Below are 25,554 nucleotides of genomic sequence, written 5' to 3' on the forward strand. Positions count from 1 at the left end.
TGCCTTCAAAAGCTAATAATGGTTCAAATCATAACGCAGCTCTCAAGTGCCTTCAACCACACAGCATTTTGTTTTTGCTCTTGTCTGGCTGCTTGGAAATCTGTGGACAGTCTGTCCAACTCCATCTGCTACTCTTTTGGCAAGACTTTTAAGTATTCTGCAGCCTGAGGATGGAACAAAAGGAGTTTGGGTTTTTTGTTCACTTGCTAAGCTGGCTTCTTTTTTTAGGAGAGCTCCTTGTTGCCTTCACCCCAGAGCTTGTGAATCAGATTATTTCCATGTAGGTGCAGTTAAACTCAGCTCATTGCTATTGAAATTGCAATTATATGGCTTCAAATGTCAGAAGAGCAGAAATTAGACTGGTTTCCTGGAATGACTCCTGGTCCTGCAGTCCTCTTAGCCCAAGTGGCTGTGAGGGAAGAACATCCCTGGATGTCTGGTCATGTCTGTCTGCCTGAGGGTTGTCCCTATGGGAGTGCCCTCTCCTAATAAACCAGTATCAGTGTCCGAGTTGGTCCTCCCCAGAAACTGATCTCCTGCCAAATGACAGATTGCTTCCACAGCAGGATCTCCAGGCTCTTTTGACTGGCAGAGCTTGTCTCATACTTGTCTTTGGGTAGTGGGGCATGGGTGAAGGTGGCTGTACAAACATAGTCTTCTGTGCTGAGGAGGAACTTTGTAGTTGCTGGCCATTCTGGACCTGCATCATGAAGTGAATGGCCGCCTCCTGCCCCTGTCTTGGGAGCCCCGTAGTGATGCTGCCCTGTGTTCAGGGGTCAGCCAGCCTGTAGCTCTTGTCTGATTGCTGTCTGTCCTTCCCTCCTCCCTTCTGCTGTGTCCATATCCCATCAAGTGCTTTTATTTCAGTCATAGCAGAGACCTTTTCAGCACTTGTGCTGATGGTTTTATGCAGTTACAAGGCTGCTTTGCTGCTACAAACCTGAAATGTTTAGTTTTGGTTTTCTGAGGGCGAGGTTTCCCATGTGCCTGCTTGCCACCTGCTGCCTTACCATGGATCAGTTACTTTGCAATACAGTTTTCATCTGTCCTGAGAAAAAGGACAGCCCGCTGAGAGCTTGCCTCCAGCAGCGTTCTCTGCATGCTCCAGGAAAGTGCTGCATATTGTATGATATGCCCTGTTGTGCTCCTGAGTGACAGGAACGAGATGGAAATGTTAATACCACGCCATCGGATCAGTACCAAACCAGTATCTTCTAAAATGGCTGCTGCCGTACGCAGCCCAAATGAAACTGGTGGCAAAAATTAATGCCCCCGCTCATTTTAATTGAACTGGAGAGAAAGTAATTTTGTAACAATTACACCCTTGGAACATGCACATATAATTACGTAAAGCTTTTCCTTAATTATTCAATATGGGCTAGTGCATTTTGAGTTAAGCCTGCTTGAGAGAATAAGTTTACTTTTATTACTTGTCTACACTAATTATACAGTATCACAGGAATAACTAGTGATGTGGTGAATAGTGAAAATATGACAAAAAGTGGTAAGAAGTGGGGATTAAGTACACTTTTAGAAAATTAATGTTTTGAAACTACTGATTGCCCTCTCTGAAGACATTTTAAAGGGATACAATGAGACAGTATATGCCAGGGCATGTCAGTATATGTTAGGCTGTGATCTGAAACTGTGGATACTGAAGGATATCAGGAACCAGTATCCCAAAGGGAATAGGAAATTATAAGAATATCAGTGTTGGTACATGGACTTTGAAACGAGGAGAGACCGTGGAGCTTGTTAATATCAGACGAGGAAGACAGTACCAGATCATCATGCCTGATCAATCCTTGCTACTTTCCACAAAAAGCCCTTATTGCAGCAACACAGACTCTCAACTGGAAAGCAAGCTGATGCCTGCCTCCCTTTCTCATGCTTACCCAAAAGGATAATCGGTATAACTGATTTATGTGGTGACTGGATATGTCATGACATCTTACATCGACATCTTGCACTGAAATTGGAAGAATATCTTTGCTTTTATTATTTATATTTTGATTTTTCTTATAGAATGATTAACTATGAACAACTAAAGCCTAAACCATTAGGGCACTGTTGACACGCTGTGGGTTGGCGTCCTGTCTAGGAACGCCTGTTATTAGCATTGCACTGCTTTTTGAACTTCTCCTTCCTGTTTTTTCTAACTTCTCTTCTACTTTACATTCCTTTCTCTTATCTCCTTTCTCATGAGAATGGGAAATGAGAACGATTCCCATTCTTAGCTTGTGGGCCTCTGACAGAAGAGGGCTCTCCCAGTGCCTGGCACTGCAGTGCGCTGCAGCTTCAGATGGCATTAGATTTTTGGCAATAGGTTGCCAATCTGACCTGCTTCCAGTGAGACTGGTGAAATCAAAAGTGATTTCCCTCTTCTTATACTTCTACACTGAAGATTAGGGATAATGTTGCTTTTTTGTAGTTTTGTATGATCTTATTTTAGGAAAATTAATTGGTAGTTCACTTACTTAAAAACCAAGGTCTTATTGGTTATTCAAAGGCTGATACTCTTTTAAAGAGCATATCTGCATCCATATTAAAGCTTTTAATCAGGAATATAAAAAGTAGCCATGTATCCAAGAGATTTTGGAAGCTCCCAGTATTGACCATCTTCAATAATCCATGTATCCAAGTATTCAGTCATCAATAATGATCATTATTATTTGATATTATTTTTAGTGTAATACTTTAAAACGTAATGAAAACCAATTTAAATGAGTAGCCTAAGTCATTGTCTCTCAAGCTGCAATTAAGAAGCACAAATCGGTGGACTTTTCCCTACCAGATGCAGCTTTGGACTAGATTAGACATTTTTGTTCCTAGAGCACACAAGTACCCTGCCACTCAGCCATCAAGGAGCCATGTGGGATAATGAAAAACTTAATTCTAGCCAGCTTGTGCTGAAGAGGGGCCTGCTTTGAATAGTGTTTGCAATCAAACAGCAACATCTACTTCAGCTAGGATAATCAGTTATTTTCTCTACTGAATTGTTCTCATTCCTATTATCCTGTGTAATTCCTGCAGGCACCTCATATTGTTGGCTTAGCTAGGAGATATGAATAAAATGTTTGGAGAAGGAAATGGGCTGAGCCATGCTTTCCCTGTGTAAGAGAGAAAACAGAGGGAAGGATGAAGGAGAGAAAGGCTGGAAAATATCTCCAAGTTTTTCAGCTTGAGTCACCATATGACTTGAACTGCTCACTTGCCTTCTGTTACTACACTTCTAACATTGACACGTCTAGTTTTTCCCCTCCTCTGGTAATTTTTCGTACTTAGGCTGTAGCCTTTTAGGTGTTACGAGATATGGTCAGTCATGGCACCCACGTTTCTTAGGAGGAACTTGGCACTTGGCAAGATCAGGCCCTTAGAGAAGACCAGATTGAGGGTCAACTTACTTTTAGAAGATTTCCATATAGCTGAATGCCAATGCTGGGAATACTGAGCTACGGGAAATAATGGAAAGCGCAAATTCATTGTAGGCTACAGGCAGAGCAGAGTCAATGGAATTGGTTTTGCCATCTGAAAGAGAATTCCATTAGTAAGAGAACAGTTCACAGAGTGACCGTTTTTGGATTTAAACAATAAATAGCGTAATCTGCAGGATGACTAGCCTCACTCCTGCCTTGCCTGAAGCAGTGATGTTAACAGAGATGACATGCTATTTAAGAGCGGGGACTGCATGTTCCTTTACTTCCAGACTGCTCCACATGCCAGGGTGTTTGAGCTGCTTTGGCAAAGGATGCAGAGTACAAACAGTAAACAGGATAATGGTACAAATAAGCTGCCAAAGGTTTTAGTGTCATCATTGCCATCCTGTGATATTATTAGTGGAGGAAATTAAATACACCCAATCTTAGTTTTCACTTTGGTTCTCTATAACTTAAGGGGGGCAGCGGTGAGAAAAGATGAGTGACAGAAGCTACTTCTTTCCTTTAATTTTAGAGAAATATAAGTGCATGGTGATACTCTGGCCCCACTAGTCAGTTAGGACTTCAGTTGTGGGCTAGTTGAAGCTGATGACAAAACTCTTGTTTGTTTCAGAAGAACTGCTGTTTTTCATTTCAGAACCTAATTATTTATCTCATGGCCTGTATATTGTAGTGAACTCTCTTGGAAGTAATGAAATCACAGAAGTGGAAAATGCATGAAAATGAAATCAAACCCTGCCAAATCTTTTTGCATGTCTAAGTAGATTATATTAAAGAATATAACTTCATAGTTCTCATTTCAGCACTATTGCCCAGTACAACTATTATTAAGTGTGCTTAACAGCTAATTTTAATCTTTAAACTAAAATGACACAGCTTTTAAGTGAGCACTACCTCTCACTCCTGTTTTTCTCCTCAAAGGTAAGAGCTGTGAGGCTTGTGCAGCACTGACAAAAATCAAATCAAAATCTTAGTCCTCTTACAGTGGTGTTACTGACTGGTCTGTTCATTTTTGACTGAACTTGATGTTTGATCATAAGGTTTTTCAACTGGACCCAGAAGCCTGAAGTTGATTTTGACGTGCTGGTGACACGGTATTAAAAATAAGTGTACCGACACTGTTGTTTTTGTGCAGATGAATAATGTGACACCGGAATATTGTCTTGACATCATACAGAAGTTTGAAGTATCAGAAGAAAACAAGAAGCAAAATGTTCTTGGGATAGAAGGTAATTTTTTTTTTTAAATTAGTTTTGTCTTGATATACTGTAGTGGAATAGAAAGCTTTAACAGCATTTTGGTGTAGTTTATAATATTTGACTGCGATAGAAAGTTACATAGATGATCAGCAGCCAGTAATGTAGGTGCATTTTTGTGAGACATGGGAGAGATGAGAGTAGGTGGGGCAAATTAGCAGCTAGTGTTATACAGCGATACATCATAGCCGTCATACACTAATGTGAATGCCTTAGGCTTGCATGAGTTTATTGCTAACTGTGTATTTGTAAAACACAAGCATAAAACATTCTATACTATATTTTATACTGTAGCCTGTTCTAACTGAAGTAATAAAAGCAAAGTTTTCATTCTGCTCTGTCTCTGTAGATCTGGAATTGCTCCTGTACAATCCATTGATTTATACTTATGTGAAATAAATTATATAAGATATAATTATATACTCTATATATATATAGTATATATATACTAAATATATAAGAAAATATATTTTCTTTGGGTTTTAAAACCTTATTCACCTTGTTTGCTGAAGCAATTGTAAATGGTATATTTATTCAGAATCCAACTTAGTATCAAATCAAAATCTGAATTGGAATGAAATAGATTAAATGCTGTAGCGTGTTAATTTGCCCAGAAGATAGCTTTCATGAAGCAACATCATTTACATGGTGATTTGGGGGGGAAGGAGAAATCTTCCTCCGCATGGTACTTAAAGCCTGGGTATGGCCTCCAAGATCTTAAACAAGCTTGTGGTGTGACCCAGGGCACTGCACTTAAACTGAAATAAGGAAAGCAAAATGAACAAGCTGTGACATTTTAAAAAAAAATTTCTGAAAGCATTTCTGTTCCTTTTAGTCTTACTGCTGCTGCTTTTATGTTTGAGTTGCTTTCAGGGTTGGTATTGTTTGCACTATCCCTTGGAAATATTTTACATTTCTCATTCTCAAAGGAGGTATTTTTAAAACAGATGGTGATCTGATTTACAGGGTTATAAACCAAGTACCATCTTCTCGCACAAACTTGCAGCATAGAGAAAGCTGTAAACTAGAGTGAGATTGGCTAGATTAGTGAATTGGCTAGCACGAGCCCCCTGCTCTCTGTGCTGCAGTGCAGCCCTTTGGGTGGCTGCTACCTTGTCTACATGGTATCTTCAGTGGCAGTACTGCTTATTTACAGCAAAGGAGCAGCATAGGGACAGAGCCTGAGTGTCAGCAATAAACTCAAAAAAAGCATTTGCTTCCAAGTCAGGATGTCAGTTTGGCTCCTGTTTCTGTCCTGTGCTCTGTATAAATTGACAGATCTTTCTTTAACTTGGGTAGGAGCGTGTTCTTTTCTTTTGTTCTTGATGCTGTTGCTACCTTCTGAAGATTGCTTCTCAACTTGGGAGCCATGGGGCGTCAACAGCAGCATGAAGTCCTGGCAGATCTGCAGAATACCAAACCTATACTCCTGCAGGTGTCATATCCTACATCTCTTCTGCTTCCCGGTATTTGAGGGATTTCCTCTGCTTCCTCTTATTCACAAGATGTCACGCTTGTGATGGAGCAGAACAGGATAGCTCTTACCTGTTACCATGACAAGGGTCCGTTGAGGGAAACATGGTGCGCATCTCAAATCCTTTGCATCTTGCTGAACGTGAGGCTGAGGTTCCCTCCCTTCCACCTACCCAGCTATATTCCTCTAAGCAGGTCACTCACCCTCCAAGGCACAATTCAGCGTCCCAGGAAATGTGGACTGATGCTGCCTAAGTATTTGACCCAATTTCTTTCTTACACTGATGCTTTAACAAGAATCAAGAGGGGGTAGGGGATACCAGTTTAAGAAGGAGGAGGAAAAGAAAGTTTTTCTAACAGTGATGACTTGTGGTTTAGCTGCCTACTGTCTGTTTGCAGGAGCATCTAGAAGAGATCATTCTTACCTCACTGAATAATTGTGAGGGAGGACACTTTCTTCCACCAATTCTAACAAAACCAATAACACCTTCTGTTCCGCCTATTAGCGGAGTGGTCTTGTCTGAACTGCAGAAAGCGGTTTGAGCACACTTGTCTTAGTCTGTGCACTGGATTTGGCGTAGGGAGCTTCTCCAGGGTTTTGGAGAATTTTTACATGTGCATTTTTGTCATCTGCCCCTTTTGAGGGTCTGAATGAAACATCAGATCTGAAAATAGGTTGGGCAGTGGCTGTATTGATCTGTGGGGTTTTTCAGACTTCTCATATAGCTACTATTCATTGCTTTTATGCTTCTCTTAGAATCCTACTTTCTTTTTTTACTATTGGTTGCTACTTAATTTCTGAAGAAGCTTAGCTCAATGTCATGTTTTGTGAATGCTTGTTGACTTTTTTTTTTGGCAGTCATAAAAGTGTCTTTCTAGATTATATTTCCTTTTCTAGTTCAAAGCTGTTTGAAAACTGCCTGGGGACAAGGGTTGGATCTTGGGAAGGTATTCTTCTCAAAGGTGTCAGAACTTCCATAGGCTTCAAAAAGAAATACCTGTGTATGTGCCAGCAGTGGACTGAGTCTGTGCAGCCTCTTCAATTTGCAGAGAACCAGGCAAGCCACAGATAGCAGTTAATATGCTGGAAACATGGGGTACCGGCAGATTAATTCCTACTATGTGATTCAGTGGTTTTGGAGACACGAGTTAGCACTGACAAGCATAAACGGAGGAAAGTGTTAGAGTGCAAATCATTCGCTTGGTAAGATATACCGCATCCATGGTAAAACTGTTTCTCTTTGTTCAAAGGCTTCACCAACTTCATGCGCAGTCCTGCTTGTGATATATTTAATCCACTGCATTGTGAAGTGCATCAGGATATGGATCAACCCCTTTGTAACTACTTTATTGCTTCATCTCACAATACATACCTGACAGGAGACCAACTGCTGTCCCAGTCCAGAGTGGAGATGTATGCGCGAGTGCTGCAAGATGGTTGTCGATGTATTGAAGGTATGTTTGTAGTGTCACTCGCTAGTTGTGAGAAGTACGTTGGGTATTTCTTTTAAGCGCAAAGTCAGTGGCAAACTCGAAGCATTAATGCTTCACTGTCTGATTAACTTCATTGGTAAACTCCTGTTTTCTAGCAGTCTAAACAGGAATTTTTCTATTGGGAATGACCTTCCCAGACCAACTTCATAGACACCACTGTTTTTTCCTGCCTGCTGCTCTGTTGTTATGCTTTTCTCACTCAGTGCAAGTTTTCTGTGGTCTCATGTTTATGTGAAGCATTTTTTTGTTGCACAAGCCCCAGTAAGGCCATGGGCAGGCATCTGTTTAGGGCCCTGCAGTTCCAGCAGAGCAGCCCTGGTTGTTCTGCTCTGCAGTTCCCCTGTGCTGGAGGTTACTGCTTCACAGGAGTGCTTCCTAATCCACACTGGTCAGAATGAGCTGAGCCAGCAAAGACCTTTTCCTTTTATAAGCGGAATGGGAAAGCAGGCGTTTGCATATGCAGTTCCTCCTCCGGATGCAAAGGGAAGATGAAAAGTGCCCGTAGGAGGAGGACAGGTGAGCAAATAGTGCCTTCTGTCAGCGCAGCTGTGCAATGAATTCTGTCACCATCTTAGAGCTGAGAAACTAGGGCTTGGTCTGCCACAAAAGGGAGGTAGGATGCCGTTTTGTTGGCTGGATGCCGGTGGAAGAAAACAAGATGCTTTTTATCTGATAGCCTGGAGATCGCATTGGATTCCTGTTTAAGTTCTGCATGATTTAAATAATAACAAAACATTAGTATTTTTCTCTTCAAGATTTGGGGTGGAATAAAGTCTTTTGTCAAATTTAAACTCAATATTAATTTTTTTATGACTAGAATTACAAAACTCATCTCTGGAAGAACAATTTGTTAATCTGAATTTAAAAATTAATTAGAGAAAGTGAACCTGAGAAAATTGGGTGGTCTATCACTGTACTTGCCCTTCTGTAGGAAAGTTCTCTAAAATGCATGGTAGCATGTTATTTTGCTTGACATCAAAACTATTGCAGATGCTGTACAGCCTAGGTAATAGCTCTGTAGCTTTCTCTTTGTGACGTTTTTAACTTTTTGTAGAGGCAACAGTAGTGACAAGTTTGGTCTAAATCCAGGGTACAGTAATTCATTAGAAAAAGTATTACTGTCCTAGTCCATTCTACATGTGATGGATTTGATGCTACTCTTACTATAGTCAGTTATGCAAGTTTAATTGGGAGTGGAAAAAGACTAAGTTGCTTTTAAATAGTTTGTCAGAAGCAGAACCTGCTTTCCCAAGAGATAGCTGTAAACATTACTTGGCCTATTACACTTTTGTAATTTCATATATATGACAAAAAAACCTCAGTTGAATATAAGGGGGAAAAACAATTTTAGGTTGTAGATTTCTCATTTGATATAAGAAAAGACCATCTTGTTCGTCTTAACTCAATTGGTAGGTCATAATAGATTGGAAGAAACTTGTTGACACCTGCATGGTTGAGTAGTGTACATGAGTCCTGCTGGCAAGCAAGATCAGCAGAAATGTATAAGATCATGGGCATCTCTTAATGCATAGCTTTTTTTTGTCTTAATAGTGGATTGCTGGGATGGTCCCGATGGAGACCCGGTAGTGCACCATGGCTATACTCTTACTTCTAAAATACTCTTCCGTGATGTGGCAGAAACTATCAATAAATACGCCTTCATCAAAAATGAGTAAGTGTAGAGTCAGTTTTGAAACTACACCTGTCTGTTTTGTGTAGTTAATCCCATGTCAAAATTGACAATCAGCGTGAGGAAGTACGTATATTCCTGTAAATGCATTGTCATTTCTCAAAGTTGATTCTGTTCCCCTGTTTATTACCTGTGTCATATTTATTGTTCAGCTGCACGAGCTCTTTCTATCAATCAAGTTAGAAAGTTCAGCCTAAGTTAGAAAGACTTTTCATGCATTGTAAACTCAGTTGGATTTTGAACAGTCTGAGACTGTTGAATATCTACAGATTTTGTTCCTTTGTTTGAACAGAACTTCACACTCATATCCACAGGGAAATGCTGCTTAAAAATCAATACTGTAATATTCTCTACCTAAGGAAAAGACTTTATTTCAGTAGGAAAATTGAAAAGCTGTCTCATGTGGTATGAGGAAATACTGAGATGTGGGGTAATGTTAAGATTCTATTTTGTTTGCCATGGTACTATATAACAGTTTGTTATGAAAATCATGCAGTTTAACTATATATATACAACAGTCTCAAATCATGAGTGGGTGTATAGAATTTTGAGTAGTTTAGAGAGAATAAAGGGAAAATGCTTACTTCTCTCTATTTAAAAAAGAAAAAAAAAAAAGACCTGACAATGGGTGTGGGGGGGGGGTGGGGGGGTGGGAAACAACAAACCACCCCCAAAAAACCTGAGCCCAAGAGTTTGGTGTTATTGATTAGAAATAAGAGCTGGTGAATTCAAAACTGAAAGATGGGGTGGTTCTTCATTTGGTGTGTAGTTGGGCTCTGGGGTTCCTTGCCAGAATCCCCAGGATTCTGGGGCTGCCAAGAGTTTAGAAAACAACTGGGCAAATTTGTGGGAGAAATAGGCTGTTATATACAGAAACAATGCCTTTAGCTCAAGAAAACCGAGCTGCAAATTCGTGGAGCCTGAGAGAGTATTCTGGAAAGTATTGCTAAATAGTTCTCCTTCTCCAGAGTCTGGGCATCTTCAGAGATTTGGTCTGACTCGCTGCAGCTGCACTTATTAAGACAAAGGCAAATTGTTCATGCAGCTATCAATCTTCGGAAGATGAACAGAGAGGAGTTAGCAATTCCTTTGAATCTGTTGATTTCAAAACACTTTTCTCCAGGAGCAGCTTCCTGATCACTTACAGCTTATGAAGACTTTGTACGTGGCTTGCAAAGGAATAGTGTAACTTCTGCTCAGCTACGTAGAACAAAAAGGCTTTGCGTTGCTGATGAGCTTTATTGCAAGTTTCTGTGCCTCGCACTCAGCGATCATCGGTTGCAAACTTTGTCGCCCTGTGCGCTAGTGGGTAGGGTTGGAGGGAGAAGGCAGAATCGCCTGCAGGGACTATCTAGGGATTCTGACAGGGCAGGGATTTGGGAGCTCATGTGCAGACTCCTCCCAAAGTGAGTTTGTTTCCAGACTACTGACAATGCAAAAGCAAACTGCTTAAATCAGTTTATGTGGTAAGCTGTGCAGGTCTTCGCTCTTAAAACACAGTTATGAAAATGTCTGGGGGTTTTGTTTCTAGGTTTCCAGTGATACTTTCTATTGAAAACCATTGCAGTATTCAACAGCAAAAGAAGATCGCTCAGTACTTGAAGGAGATATTTGGTGACAAACTCGACTTGTCATCTGTAATCACTGGAGATTCCAGACAGCTTCCTAGCCCTCAAAATTTGAAAGGGAAAATCCTAGTGAAGGTAACTTGCTACTGGCGGCGTGTTCAAAATGCAACAAAAGTCAGCATGTGATATTTATCATAGAATTTCTTTGGCTTTGGAGAACCAGTTTAGCAGTACCATGTGGAATAGTACAGATGCACTGAGTGAGTTAAAATTCTGAGTTTTTCGGGGACATTGAAACAGAGTTTACCTTGGAGTGTCCCAGAGTACTTCTGTAAGAGTTTCAACAGGGAGCTGATATCAACAGCAGTGGAAAGAAAATTCTTTCTGTTTCTTAAGCATCTTATCTGAGAGTCTTAAAGACAAAGGTGCTTATTTTTAAATCTTAGCACTGAGTCAGGAGAGCAGAAAAATGATATAAAATGCATTGTTATGAATAGAAGGAACTGTGACACAGTTACCTGAACCTGCTATTTTCTTTTTTTTTTTGAAATTTGTCTAATTTGTTATTAGTGGATATTGTTCTGTATGGTTCATATCCCTATAGTATCTAAACATTATCCTACAGTCCCTCCTTGGACACAGTATATTGGAGTAATATAGAAGTGTCTGAAAATTTCTTGCATTTCCCCCTCACCCTGCTATGAGCAGTAGTTCATGAAATGAAACTGTTTTCATGGTTCATCAGCTGTGTTTATGAAAGAAGAGCACTTCAGAAGGCGGCTATAAGGAGCAGCGAGAGAGGAGGCCCTTGAGCGCTGTAGTTAGCGTTGTATGCAAGATTAATTGTTTAAGCCTCTCAGTATAAATGGATTTGCTCTAAAAGGAATTTCAAAGACCAAGATGGATATAATAAGAAAGAAATGCAAGGCAGACCTTTGAGAGGATGATTAATAGAGTTGTGGCTTATTAGATTGTCTAATTTACTTTGGCACATGGGGACAGTTACTTCACTGTGAGCTCTTGAGATACTGGTTTTTTTCCCCCCTCTATCCTCTGTATCAAGCTGGCTACAAGCATTCAGAATTTTGGTTTAATGTTGGTTTGAACATATTTCCATGTATTGGACAGAGCTGACTCTGAATTAGAAAACGTTTGAGTGCTCAGCTGTGATTTTGAATTTCACTGAATCAGTTTTCTTGTGTAACTGCTAGTTAATGAACTATGCAAGCGTGTAGTGTTGGTGTTTTAGGGAGTCAAACAAAATAGTATGTAATGTCAGTCATGCGGCAAACCTGGCTTGAAATACTATGTCAGTGCGCAAAAGGCAAGAGAGCTTTGGTGCTGTGCTGTTCTTACATAAACTTTTAAGCTGCTCTTCCTAGCACATTGGAGTTTGTAACTTTAATTCGATTCTTCAGCTAACAGTGCTGAAACCCTGTGAGTAGTTACAGAATGGTGTGGAGCTGAGCTAACGTTTTCAGAATGAGGAATACAATTTTAAGCATCACAGTATGTTTTCACAAAGCCCTGTCTCCCATCCTCCTGCTCAATGTAGGCAGCCCTGTTGGAAAAGGTAAAATCATATTTAGGAATCAGCATCTTGTTGAGAAGTAAGCCAGTTTCTCATCTTTTTGCTGCTATTTTGCTCTGTTTTATCCATTTTCCTTTGAAATACAGTATTGATTCATTAGCCAAACAATTTCAAGTCATGGCATAATTTTCATTTTGCTAGTGTATATGAAGAGTAATTCTAATAATGCTCATGAGTTTAAGCCAGTATAAAGGTGCCAGTGTGAAGTGAATTTGACCCACTCATTAGCAGGGCAGCATTATTAACTTCAAAATGCAGTCTATAAATCAATCCTCTTCATTTCTGCAGAAATCAGAGTGCAATTCTTATCTACCTCTGTCACCGGTGAAACAGGTAGACTGCAAACATTTCTGCAGTCAGTGAGGAAGACACAGATGTAATAACACAAAAGTTGAATAGGTGATTTATTAAGTAGCAGATGGTAAAGCAAGAGGCAATGGCCATAAGTTACAGCTTGGGAGGTGCAGACTGGATGGCAGGAAAAGCTTTTCTAGCTGTGGGCACTGCAGCATTGGAAGAGGTTGCCCAGAGGGCTGGGGGAGTCTCCACCCTTGAAAGTTTGCAAGACTCGTCAAAGCAAAGCTCATCTAGAGCTGGTGACGATCCTCCTTTAGTGGCAGATTGGACCAGAGACCTTCAGAGGTCCCATAGCCAACATTTCTAAGGTTCTGTCATTGGGCGATCATATAAGCGATCATACAGGAGAATTCAAGACAAATGTTCTAAGAAGGATAATTGATCTGTTGGAGCCTTTTTTTTTTTTAACCAGAAGTAGCCAATAACCTCTGATGCTCACCACTCTAATCAGATGTTGGAAACTAGACATGGAATTAAAGTAGTTCCTTTCTAATGTAGGTATATGACATTTACAGTACTGGATTAGCGACTACTTTTGGATTGCTGACTACACCCTTGCATGAGCATGCAATATTAAAATAGGCTTTGCTGCTTCCTTCATGTTGATGGCTGCTTGCAGTGAGTTCTTTTGTGTCTGCATTTTCCATTCTGATGAAGAGGCTATAATAAAATCTCAGCTTCTGATTTTTTGAGTTTTAAGTATACAACAGTCTGCTCGCTAGGGGTAAGCCTGAAATATCAGGGAGTCAACTCAAAAAAAAATCTTTTGGACACTTGCTGGCTTGCTCCAGAGATGGGAGATGGTATGCTTTTTTTGAAAGAGCTTGCAAAGCTTTTTCAGTAACAAACTCTTCCAGAAATACTAAAATTATCACCTGTGATAATCTGGAGCTAGTTTGCATGAGACTCTCTGAAAACCAATTCTAAACTCTGGTCACAATTTACATAAGGAATAGTTGAGGAATGGGCTATTTTGGTCTTTGCACTAAATAACACTGACCATGTGTGCATTTATTGTGAATATTTTTTTTCCTCATTTTAGGGTAAAAAGTTGCCACACAGTCTTGGAGCAGATGCTGAGGAAGGAGAAGTTTCAGATGAGGATAGCGCTGATGAAATTGAAGATGACTGCAAATTAAAGCCCTGCTATGTATGTGCATATACACAGTTCCCAGAACTGTTACCTCTCTACATTTCTTACGTGCACACTCCATAATCCTACTTACAGTTGTTAGCAGATTAGAGTTTTTAACTTTGATTTCTAAGTCAGGCCTTTAAGATACAGAAGTTAAATAATTCCACATTTAGATATGGAATGACGTTGTTTGGAAATGCTCACTTTGTCATTTAAATCATATAAATAACAGATGTAAGTACTTTAGGTACACCAGACTGAAAACATTGATGCCAGCACTATAAGCATGCTAGCCTTTTTTCAGATACAAATGTGTAGTACTCAAAGCAATGGCATGATGGAATTGCTACACAATTTCTAGATGAAAATTATGAAAGGAGACATACAAATGAAAAAAAAATGTGTGAAACATTATTTTCAGTGCTCCTGTTTCTTATTTTTGGACACTGAAGATTGCTTTCTGTTCCCTTGATTTCTTAACTCCCCATTTGTTTTTCTGCTGTTAATTTTATTAACTCTTTTTTTGCTAAAAACTGAAACTGGTGTGCAATGCTAATACACGTTATCCAGCAGGTGCTTTTTTCTAGTTGGGAGGCAGCCTTGCTTCACCAGTTAAAACTTTTGAATAAGATAAATACTATCTAGGGAGACACAGAAAGAATAGATTGAATTCAAATGAATATTTAGCAAGTATAACGTTTATCTCCACTTTTGAATGTAGCCCAGTGAGTTTGCCTTGGTGCCACATGGAAACACACCTATCTGTAGTTCTCATGAACTGGTTTTGGTTTACATATTGAGCTTTTAATTTCTCTGTACCATTTATGCCTGCTATTAGCAACTGAAGATTTTTCAGAATAGCTTGGGATTTGCTTTACAGGTAACGGAAGTCCCCATCTGAACTGGTTCAGAGGAAGCGTGTGTTTATGCCGGTTCTTCCCCTACCCTGATGCTGCTAAAATGCTGATGTCAGCAACATCTTTTTGGAGATTCAAGTACACCACACAGAAGGGCTGATTTGACACACACACCCCCCCTTAGATAAACAAACCCCCTTTATGCTACTGGACAAAATAATGATTAATTCATTTCTTAATTATTTAGAGGTTAGATTGCACTTGGATTTCATTCAACCCCTATGTTCCACAAGACAGTCTCATACAGAAGTACAGCCTTGCAGGAAATGCTTGAAGCTTAGGATAAAATCAGCTTGCTCAATGACTCAGAATGTTATATTTCTGTTAGTATTTACTACGGAATTGGAAATATTTGGCATTAACGAATTTATAAGGAAGCTTGAAGACTCCCAATCCCATAAATCTTTAGGAATATGATTGTTTTAAGTGCAGGTACAAAATTCCACAGGTATAAGTTCAGGGGAGAAAGTATATATTGAATGAACATAACTCTAATTATGGGTATAGTAAGATGAGATAACATTGCTCAACCAGTTCTGAACCAAGATAACGCCTGATTCATTGTTACGTGCTGTTCAACAGGAGCAGTCTGTCATCCACACATGCTTTACTAACATGGCTTGAGCGCTGCTGATGAGATGATGCTTTCTTCAACAGAAGGACCTAAGACAAAATTTGGCAATCCTTAAAGCCAGTGCAAAACACAGTATGTCTTTGGGGCTAGAAAGGGAACATGCTAGGACAGAACAGTTGTGTTCCTCTCCTGTCTCGGGAGAGATCTCACACCCCACGGACAGAGGAATGCTAGGTGCACGCTGTTGTTTTATAAGATCCATTTTTATTTTAAGTACCTTATGTAAGAGACTAGCTTGTGTCTGTGTAGTCCAAACAACTGTTGTTAGCAGTAATTGCTTCCTTTGTCTTGCTGTTTGGAGCAGGAATCTAATGATGCTTAGGTTGTCTGATATTTTGGAGGAAGGGTGTAAGTGCATTAGCTGAGAATTCATGCCATCTTCTGAAAGAAAAGGTCAGACTTGTGATTGTTTTGAAAAAAAGAGCTAACACCAGGGCCAGGTTCAAGGGTGGACTGTGCTTTGGTGAGGCAGGCTAAATTATGCCTGGGAGGACTAAAGAGAAAAAAGGAAAACAGAAATAGCAGTAAAAGCCACCAATAGAAAAGGCAAAATCAGGCAGGATTAGCAAGAAGCTTTTTCTTGCACAGAGAAAGGAAATATTGGGAGTGCTGCATGGCCTGAAGCGTGTGTAATGCTCCCTCAGGCTGTCCCGGAAGTGATGGATGTAATAATCTACTTTAACTGGATTTCTTAATGTCTTTCAGAGTAATGGCGCAACTGAGCACCAGGTGGAATCTTTTATAAGAACAAAACTGGAATCTCTGATAAAAGAATCCCAAATCAGGGACAAAGAAGATCCTGACAGCTTCACTGTGAGAGCACTGCTAAAGGCAACTCATGAGGGTTTAAATGTTAACCTGAAACAGGTATGTGGGCTTTTCCCCTTCGCACGCTCTGTCGAATGTTAGACAATGCAATGTGTATTGCACATTTCTCAGATGACAAAGCTGATAACTTATGAACAACTTCTGAAAATTTGTTTTATCCAAAATGAAAACTTGGAACTATTTCAGGAAAATATCTAATGAGATAATTTGAATGGTCAAATGTGAAGGGTATGTTGTTTCAATATGTTCTAATCTGGTTTATTCCTTCTAAAACTTGGAAGCAGCTAATTCAGTAAGTACCAATATTGCAAGCATGTGTCAAGCAATTTTGTTTGTGTCTAGGTTGTTGGGGAAAGGTCCTTTTTCTATCGCCTTAGTCCTATCGAGACTGGCCGTGGGAACTGAAAGCGTTGTCTGCCTGTAATGCTGATGGCTGTTTTGTATAGCACTAAAACACAGGATTGTGCTTTTACTGCCCTAAGCAAGGTTCTGTTTTTTCATGCCCAGACTGTTTCATATCAAGAATGGTATGTTTCTTTTCCTTTTTGACATCAAACTATTTTTGTAAAACAGTAAAATGTGTCGGAATTTCAGGTACATCGATAGACAGTTAGTACCTTGAATCCACGGTTACCATACTTTCACCTCAACTGGATGCAAACCCCAGTTGTGTTAAATTAGAGAGTGACTTGTTCTGTGGGGGATGTGCCTACTCTGTAACCTACTCTGTAACTCTTAAAGGTCAAGTACCTGTAGCTCTGCCTTCTGCACATCTTCCCACTCTGTAGGGTTTATGTAGTTCTTATCAACCTCTTTCTCCGAGGCTGGACCTATTGAGAGTTTTTCCTGAAGCCAGGCTTGACTATGGGAAACGTACTCTGCTTGTGCTGATGCTTGAGACCTCTGGTCAGAGCTGCATGGTGGTGGGAAGCGGCTGTAAGAATGCAAAGGACGGAGCCATCTGACCCGACAGAGAAGGGTTGCTTTCAGACTGTGGCTTTGCAGTGTGAGAACAGTCAGCTTGCCTGTTCCCTTTGGCCTTCTTGAGGTCGGAAAAGTGGGATTTCAGAGAGCAAACTCCCCATGTTAGTAAATATGGTCAGATATGAGCCATTTCAATTTTTTTTTTGAGTTAGAATAATTACATTTGGTATGTTCTCTGGCATCTGGAAGAATGCTTGGCTGCTAGCTAGTGTCTGAGGGGGCAGGGAGTTTTGTTTAAAGAATGCAAATTTCCAAGGTGTTTGTGTTGGATATGATGCCTGAGATGACCCATTACATGTCATTCACATGACCAGAATACTGAAAATACTTCAGTGATGCAACTGTGTTATTCAAACATCTGTCAATTAGAAAATTCTATCACTTTATGTTATTAATAATGTAAAATAAGTCAATTGAGGGACATTTAGAGACCTCTTCCCTTGCTGCAACAGTCCTGTGTGAAGACTGATTGTAGGTGACTGTTGTTTTCAAGGGTCTTAAAGTAATACAGAGCTGAACAATTAGTAATCATAAGTTAAAACAACTGGAAAATTAATTTTTATCAACTGTTGACCTAGATAGGAGAAAACTAAATGGTTAAACATTGTGTTTTGGTAATTCTGTAACTCATTAACTAGCTTTGTTTGGTGGTGTTGTAAAGCTCTCTTCTAGTAGTGACTCTGTAATTTATGTACCAGAAACGGATCTATTGGGAAATTTTTCTACTTTTTTGCTGGTCCAATCTCACTTTCCTTTGTCACTGATGTGCCTTTCATTTTCCCAAAGACTTGCTATTATTTTAAAAAAAAAAAAAAGGCACTCGCAATGCAAGCTTACATCCTAATCTCCAGTAATTATCAAGTGGGGTTTTTTGCGGGGAGGGAGGAGGGCAGTGTATGGTACTGTCAGTCAGGCCTGATACTAGTTTGGATTTGCTATTGAAACTGTCAGCTCTCACTCTTGTCTGAGGGAGACAAGTACTTTATCTCCTAAGGTTTCCTTCTACATTTTACAGAGACTTTCAGCCTGAGCTAGGAACAAATCTTTTAACATAGATACAGAGGTTATTGACTTTCTTGGACCTGAAGAAACCATCTAGTGCCCTTAGCGTTATGATAGCCAGAAGTGAATTCCAACTCAGCACTAAACAGGGAATAACTTGAGTTCATAAGACGTGCTGAAACATTGCGGGAATATTCTTCAGCACTTTTACATATTTGTTTTGTTCTTTAGAAGATGAAGGGATGTGCTTTTCTGACAGAAAAAGCTAGATGCTGCCAGGTATTATCAAACTGATGTCTGGGGGCATGGTTATAAATGTGAAACTCAGACTTCAGGCTGCATATGAAAAGTCCAGATTTATCTGTTTGGGGAGACTTTTTTTTTTCCCCGCCTTTTCCTTTTGTGGCTGTTTTCAAGTACACTTTCCAATGTTGTTGTGTTTTGTTGTTGCTTGCCTGGTTTTGCTAGACTGTTTTTTCTACATGGTTGTTTGTTGTCTTGAGTGTTAATGTTAATATTTTCCCCTACTGTTAGAGGATTGCTAAGCTATCAAGTATATAAAGAAATTTTAAAAGTCCTGTAATGAGACTTTGGATTTCAGTTTGTGTTCACAGATCAGTATATTGTGTTTAGACTTTAATTCACTTTTATTCTCATGTGCAATCACTATACTCTTGTAATAGTGAATCAGGGTGACGTACTTATAAGTTTCAACTTATATTAGATTGGAACTATGTCTTTTAGAGACTGTAGCAGACTCCTTAAAGATACTTTTGAAGGTGTCTAGTCACAATTTTTATTGCACTCTCTCTGCACAGAGCCTGGACACAAAAGAAGGTGGAAAAAAGTCTCATAGTCGATCATTAATGAGCAACTTCGGTAAACACAAAGTAAGTAAAATGAGAGACTGTTTGATGTTCTAGATCTGACAGCATTCTAGAGACACTGGGTATGTTTTATTGCTTGAGACAAGCATGGTGTGTATGGGGGCAGTGAGGATAGACTACGTGATTATACTTGGTATATTTATTGCTGTTCAGAATATTGCTAGCAGTATGGAGAACCCTTTAAAGATGATCACTCAAACTCAGAAACAAATCTTGCCTGACCAGAAAGAGCATCTTTACTAGCGATGTGGAATTGCTGGTTTTCTGATCAAACTTGCAGCAGCAGAAGAGCAAGGTAGACAAATGCCTTGGTGTATTCTTGTTTTCCAGACCTTTGCCCGCACAGCTGATAACGTTCATTTCATTCACAGTCCAGTTTTACCGTGTTTCATAGCCTGAGCAGTGCCAGGCAGAGTGTGCTTTTACTGTCTTTCCACTTGCTTTAAGGGACTGCTGTGACTGAGTACTGGCTCTGGGCTCCTGCTTTGTAAAAATGTGTTCTTTTCTGACCTCTTCATGGGTTTGCATATGTTATTTATATGTTTGTGTAGCTGCTAGGTCAAATTGTCTGCTTCGCTGGGTCTTCACTGTGGCAGCTCTATTGAACGAAGCAAGAGCTAATATAATTCAAATGAGCGTGAGGTTTCATTTTACAGCTGGACAGATAGCAGCCACCAAAAGGGACAGTGCGCCCATGTTTCCTCCCATTCCCATATCCTGACGAATGTGTGCCTGTCATCCGCCTCCCCTATTCCCACACTCCCACGGTGCCTCGAGGCTTGGATTTATTGAACATGTAGCCTCAGCATGAGCTCATTCAACTGAAAGCTTCCTTCTTCCCAGAGTCAATTAGCAAATACCAAGTAAGTAAATCAGCAGATAGGCTTGTCGTGACAGAGGCATGTGGCAGGTCTGCAGCCGAGTCCCTGTGCCACCAGCGGCTTCCTCTGCCCCCAGCCTGCTAGACGCCTGTATTCTTCTTCAGCATTCTCCATGGTGAAAGCTGCAGCTGAGCAGGTAGCACGCTCTGTAATTGATAATCTGGGCAGTTTAGGAAAAACAGCGATTATGAAATACTTCATAGAACTTAATCAGCCACCAGCTCATCTGCCCTGAAGCCAGCTAGGAGCCATCAGAAATTCCAGGCAGACAATACCAGACTCATATTTACACTTCAATTATAAGCTTACATCAGTTTAAAGTGGTAATATTTCTTTCAGCAGCTTTAGCTAAGTGCACGTTATCCACTTGGTATGTGTTGAGATCTGCAAGTACCTGTTGTGCGTGATAGTGGCCACTTCACATTGTAATCTGTGCTCACTGATTGGGAAAACAAATGCTGTGGAATGAGATGTCACAGACAAGTCAGCCACTAAAAACTGCTGGTTACACTGAGGGCTGGAAAGTATGTCAATAATGTAATTACTTCAACTAGTTATCCTAATGGATATAGCAGGTTAGAAAGCCCATTCATTTCATCTCTGATAAAAAAATAAAGAGTATATATAGATTTTTTTTTTAATAATGATTGTATTGTAGACTGAGGCAACAGGGCTGTCCAGTAACTTCCCCTGTATGCCTTTCCAGCTAGAGGGATGCTTGGGAAGGATTGTTACTATTGATATCTTTGCAGGTACAGAATTATCCACCCAGGGATATTGACTTGTGATGTCTTCAGCCAGCTCTTCTGCCAAATGTATCCACGTATAAACTCTTTAAAAACCGCCAGTGGAGGGACAAAGACGCTAAGGCTGGCAATTCCTGCAAGTTAACTGCAGGAGCCAACCACAGTGCAGACCTGCAGATTCCAAAACTGAACCATGCAAATCATTGCCAATATAGTCAACTCTATTTCAGCACTAACCACAGCAAACTAAATTATGTACATTATTGGTGTATCACAGCAGGAGAAAAGAAATCTGTGCTCGATTAGCATCTGGCCATATGAGCAAAAGGATAAGGAGCTCTCAGTTATATTGTTAATTACCTCTTGGTGAGAAAGGAATTAAAGAAACTCTCACTTGAAGCTATAGCTAGTGTTACAAAAAATGTAACGTTGAAATGGGAAACTGTGTTAAATAATAGGTGCTTATGAAAAAAAGGTGCTTTTGAGATTTTAATCTTTTTATCATAGCTATTTTCTTTACTGTATACTGTAATAAATTGGAATAATTTGAATGCTTGTGTGGCTCAAAAGACAGCAGAAAGATGATGTTTGAAAATGCAGAAAGAAAGTGTTTGCCCAGACTCTGTTCTCAACTCCATGAATGAATTTGTTAAATTTTCTACATTGAGGGGGTCGAGCATAGGTAGGCAGAAGCAATGCACTGTACATTTAGATTCTACTGTGTGTTGCTGTTTGTTAAATACGATATGATCCACTGGAATATCAGCAGGACCAGTGCCAGTGTACTGGAGAGAGTGGAGCAATGTTGTCTGCTCACGTCAGGAGGGAGCAGGGGAGGGAAGCTGCAGAATATGCAGTGGCCTGCAATGACTGGCCAGTTTGCAGAAATAAATTCTCTTATATTTGTCTGCTAGCCAGCAGATAAACCTACTCCATGGCTGCAGGCTTGGATCCTTGGAGTCAGATGGAGTGAGATCAGGGCACGGATGCTTTGTGTTGGCTTTCCTTCTCCACGTGTATGGGAATGCTTGACGTACCACCCAGGGTTTTCTGCTGTCAACCCCCCAGGGGTCATTCTGCATCCTTGTAGGACACTGGTCCTGTGCTGTGAACCTGCTGCAGCTCACCCACCCACCTGATGGTTCATTACAGTAATGTGAATTTATAGAACCACCCCATGACGCAGCTGTGCTTGATTCTTCCCCAACAGAAAGCTGTGAAGGCAGCATCCAAATACCATAGTCCATCAGATGATGAAGAAAGCCAGCAAAACCCTTCTGGGAAGGAAACGGGGCAGCTCCACAGGTGAGCTGTGAATCACCATAGTTTTACAGCTCAGTTAAAGCTAGAGGAATGTTACTACTACCAATATTTATATGTCACTGCCTCAGGGAAGTCTGTTCTTAAGAGCAGGTCATTTATGACACTGCTATTGGGGTATATTTTGCTGTGACTGCTGTAGCCCAGTATTTTGATTGTGTAGGTTTTCATAGGTTGCAAACAGCAATTACCCTTAAACTGAAAAGAAGTGTGATAGTAATACTCTTCTAATGGAAAAATGCCAATCTACAGTTTGCATGCTGTAAATAGTGCTCAAAGAAAACTGTTTAGGCTAAATAAGAGTACATCACAGCCCAGCCAACTTTATTATATCTGAAAACGTAAAGAAAAAGCAATCAAAAAAAGTGCCATTGAGAATACATTTGTTGTCACTGAAATGCTCCATTTTCAGATACAGCTCAAAGCTGTCTGCCTTGTTTTTGTTGAGAAGAGCCATGGTGCAGCTATTTCATTATGTTTTAAATGAAAAATGTTGTTTGTGTAGTGTGACTGTAGAGGTACAAGGGGAACAGTCAGCTCAGAGCCCTCCCTAAGGAGATTTGCCACATATGGTCCCCTGTTCAGTTGTTTATTTCCTTATTGATGAAAAGAACAGAAAGGGGGATTGAAATGTGCTTTAAATATTGAAAAATTCCTGATTTGTTTTATGTATTAAATATAATTCAGCAGACTGGCTCGTCGAAGAAAAACAGTGAAGCTGTGCCGAGCTCTGTCTGACCTAGTGGTGTACACGAACTCTGTGGCAGCCCAGGATATAGTAGATGACGGTAAGGCTGTTGGCACGAGACTTACACATGCCTTTTTCACTTTTCTGTTTGAATAGGAAACATGTCTGTGTTCTCAAGGTTTCCCTTGTTTTTCAAAGATGTTTTAAAAGCAGAGTAGTTAGTTACCTGTCCCATGTACTTAAATATGGAGAAAGAGTAAATTTTCACCTTTTCCTTCCCTAAGAAATATCCTTTCTCTTGGTTTCTTATGACATCCATGTTTTAGTTTTTTTTAAAAAATTAAGGTTTTTCAGGAGAACCCTTTCCTGGTTTTGCAGTTTTATGGAATTTGTCATCATGTTTTAACGTAATTAGCATTTAGTAACATGAGAGATTTGAACTGTGATAAATAGATGTGTTACCTGTTCAGAAAGTGTGCAGTTGTTTCACTAAAAAAGTCAGAGGCAAAATGGAAATTGAGAAAGTTGCAGAGAGATTTGTGGAAAAGGTCATCAAACGTACGTGAACAAACAGTGTGTGAAATTCTGTAATTACTATAAAATTAATTCCTAATTTAATAGAATTTAATGGGAGAAATTAAGGAGTGTGAAAGCAGTGTGGAGAAACAGACTCCAAGAAATCCTACAAGAACAGAGTCTTGTAGAGTTTTGGTCTCGTCGTTCTGAGCTGAGACAGCTTTTTCCGCAGGTCCACGTGCAGTTAGGTGGTACTGCTGAACCCATCTGATGGCTCCTGGCCCTCTGGAAAGGAGGGCCTGCTCACCAGAGCACAGTACTGCAGCTGCCTTTCATCTAGATCTTGTGCTTTCCTGATCCGAACTGTAGAGATGGTACAGTTGAGTTGGTCTAACTGCTCCCTCGAAGGTGGGCACTCTTGCCTAGGAAACTCCTCTGGTCAGCCTTTTTCCCAGAGGGCAGAGATGATCAAAGGGGATCTGCCTACAGGGACAAAATGCTCAGAGGGAAGGCTTATGAATTGGAAAAGATTGCTTGGATTATTTAGAGAAAGGATGAGTTTGCAGAAACCTCTGTGAGAGAAAAATGGGTTGAGTGCAGCTATGAATGTGTTACAAGGGCAAGAGCAAAATCAGAGCCCTGCTGGGCCCGTCTTTCCCTAGCTGTAAGTTCTTCATAAGATAGTTTTGATCATGCTGCCATTAGTAGATTTCTCTATAGATTCTTCATAGCAATCGTGTCTGGGGTTCTGCAGGAGAAAAGGCCCTAGCAATTAGCGTAAGCTCTTGCTTGGCTTTCCTTGTAAGTCTGGAAACTGGAAGGTAGAACAAAAGACCCTCCTGGAAGGGGAAACTGGTCCCCTTCAGTTACACAATGTACATGATTGGCATGTGACAAGACAATCTATCGTTGTAACTTTGGACTAAATCTAATGTTCCCCTTGAGTAATACCAGTGCAACTGAGGTCTGAGTTCAGACCTGGGATTGCTGTCTCCTGGGATTGCTTTGTAACTTGTTTGTTGATTTAACAACACACACAGGATCAACAGGGAATGTGCTGTCATTCAGTGAAACAAGAGCCCACCAAGCAGTGCAGCAGAAGGCTGAACAATTTATGCTTTACAACCAGAAACAGCTTACAAGGGTCTATCCGTCAGCCTATCGGATTGACTCCAGCAATTTCAATCCTTTACCTTACTGGAATGTTGGTTGCCAGTTAGGTAGGTGTTGCATGAATAACTTAACTTCCCGCTTCTTGTGTATGTGTTAAGTATCTTACACTTGAACCTTCTCTTTCAACAGTGGCACTAAACTACCAATCTGAGGGACGCGTGATGCAATTAAATGATGCAAAATTTAGGGTAAATGGCAACTGTGGTTATGTCCTCAAGCCTCAGCAGATGTGCAAAGGTAATGTCCCACTATACATTTATTACTGTAAGTGTCAAGCCTGTTCAGAAAATGTCTTCATGGTGAAGTTGCCAACACACAAGAAAGAAAAATAAGAACATGTGTAAAATCTTTCATATTTCCATAAATTCATAAGCTTATTTTACTTCAGAATTAATATGGTTTTTGTCCTCAAAAAATGGTGTCTAACTCTCAGACTGTGTAAGTACAAGTATACAATCTCTTGCTGTTATTATAGATATATTTTGAGGGCTCCATCTTAATATATGTTTAAAAAAAGGAAAGGGTGTCCTAGGATAGCCAACTGCAAGCAAGAAGAACAAGGTATGCAGTGGCCCGGGACCAAGTATCCAGGACTTGGTCCAGCTCTCAAGCAAGTCAGTGGAATTTTATTCTCTTTAAAAGGAATTGGTTCAGTCCGCAAAACGCTGTTAGAACACAAGCCAGTGGTTTTCAGTGTTCTGCAATGACAATCCTTCCACATTCTGAGGACTTGGGATCTGATTGTGCTTCTATATCTCTAAGTAATTTTCTTAATGTGGCCATAAGAAGTAGTGGCATTGACTGAAAGGTACTTGAGAAATGGTAGAGGGAGTTCGGGTACTCGAAGCAGGCACTGCTGCTGCAGGAAGCGGCTTACTGAACCCTAGTTGCTTGTTCTTGTTAACATCTGGGCAGCTGAGCAAGAAACATGATCAGAGTGCTGATCTGGGTTATAACTATTGGGTTTTTTGAAGCTA

General features: G+C 40.2%; 1 protein-coding gene across 1 annotated transcript in view; it reads left to right on the plus strand.

Moving 5' to 3' along the window:
• Positions 1 to 25,554, plus strand: part of PLCH1 (phospholipase C eta 1) — an 84,862-nt gene that overhangs the window by 48,202 nt on the left and 11,106 nt on the right. The window contains exons 7-17 of the mRNA XM_072867068.1: positions 4,573 to 4,666; positions 7,418 to 7,621; positions 9,212 to 9,332; positions 10,882 to 11,053; positions 13,909 to 14,016; positions 16,258 to 16,419; positions 19,185 to 19,256; positions 22,091 to 22,185; positions 22,888 to 22,988; positions 24,445 to 24,624; positions 24,707 to 24,814. Of these exons, the coding sequence (XP_072723169.1) occupies positions 4,573 to 4,666; positions 7,418 to 7,621; positions 9,212 to 9,332; positions 10,882 to 11,053; positions 13,909 to 14,016; positions 16,258 to 16,419; positions 19,185 to 19,256; positions 22,091 to 22,185; positions 22,888 to 22,988; positions 24,445 to 24,624; positions 24,707 to 24,814 (1,417 nt within the window). The remainder of the gene's footprint in view (positions 1 to 4,572; positions 4,667 to 7,417; positions 7,622 to 9,211; positions 9,333 to 10,881; positions 11,054 to 13,908; positions 14,017 to 16,257; positions 16,420 to 19,184; positions 19,257 to 22,090; positions 22,186 to 22,887; positions 22,989 to 24,444; positions 24,625 to 24,706; positions 24,815 to 25,554) is intronic.

Source organism: Ciconia boyciana, chromosome 7 (genome assembly GCF_034638445.1).
Source record: "Ciconia boyciana chromosome 7, ASM3463844v1, whole genome shotgun sequence".
NCBI classification, from domain to species: domain Eukaryota; kingdom Metazoa; phylum Chordata; class Aves; order Ciconiiformes; family Ciconiidae; genus Ciconia; species Ciconia boyciana.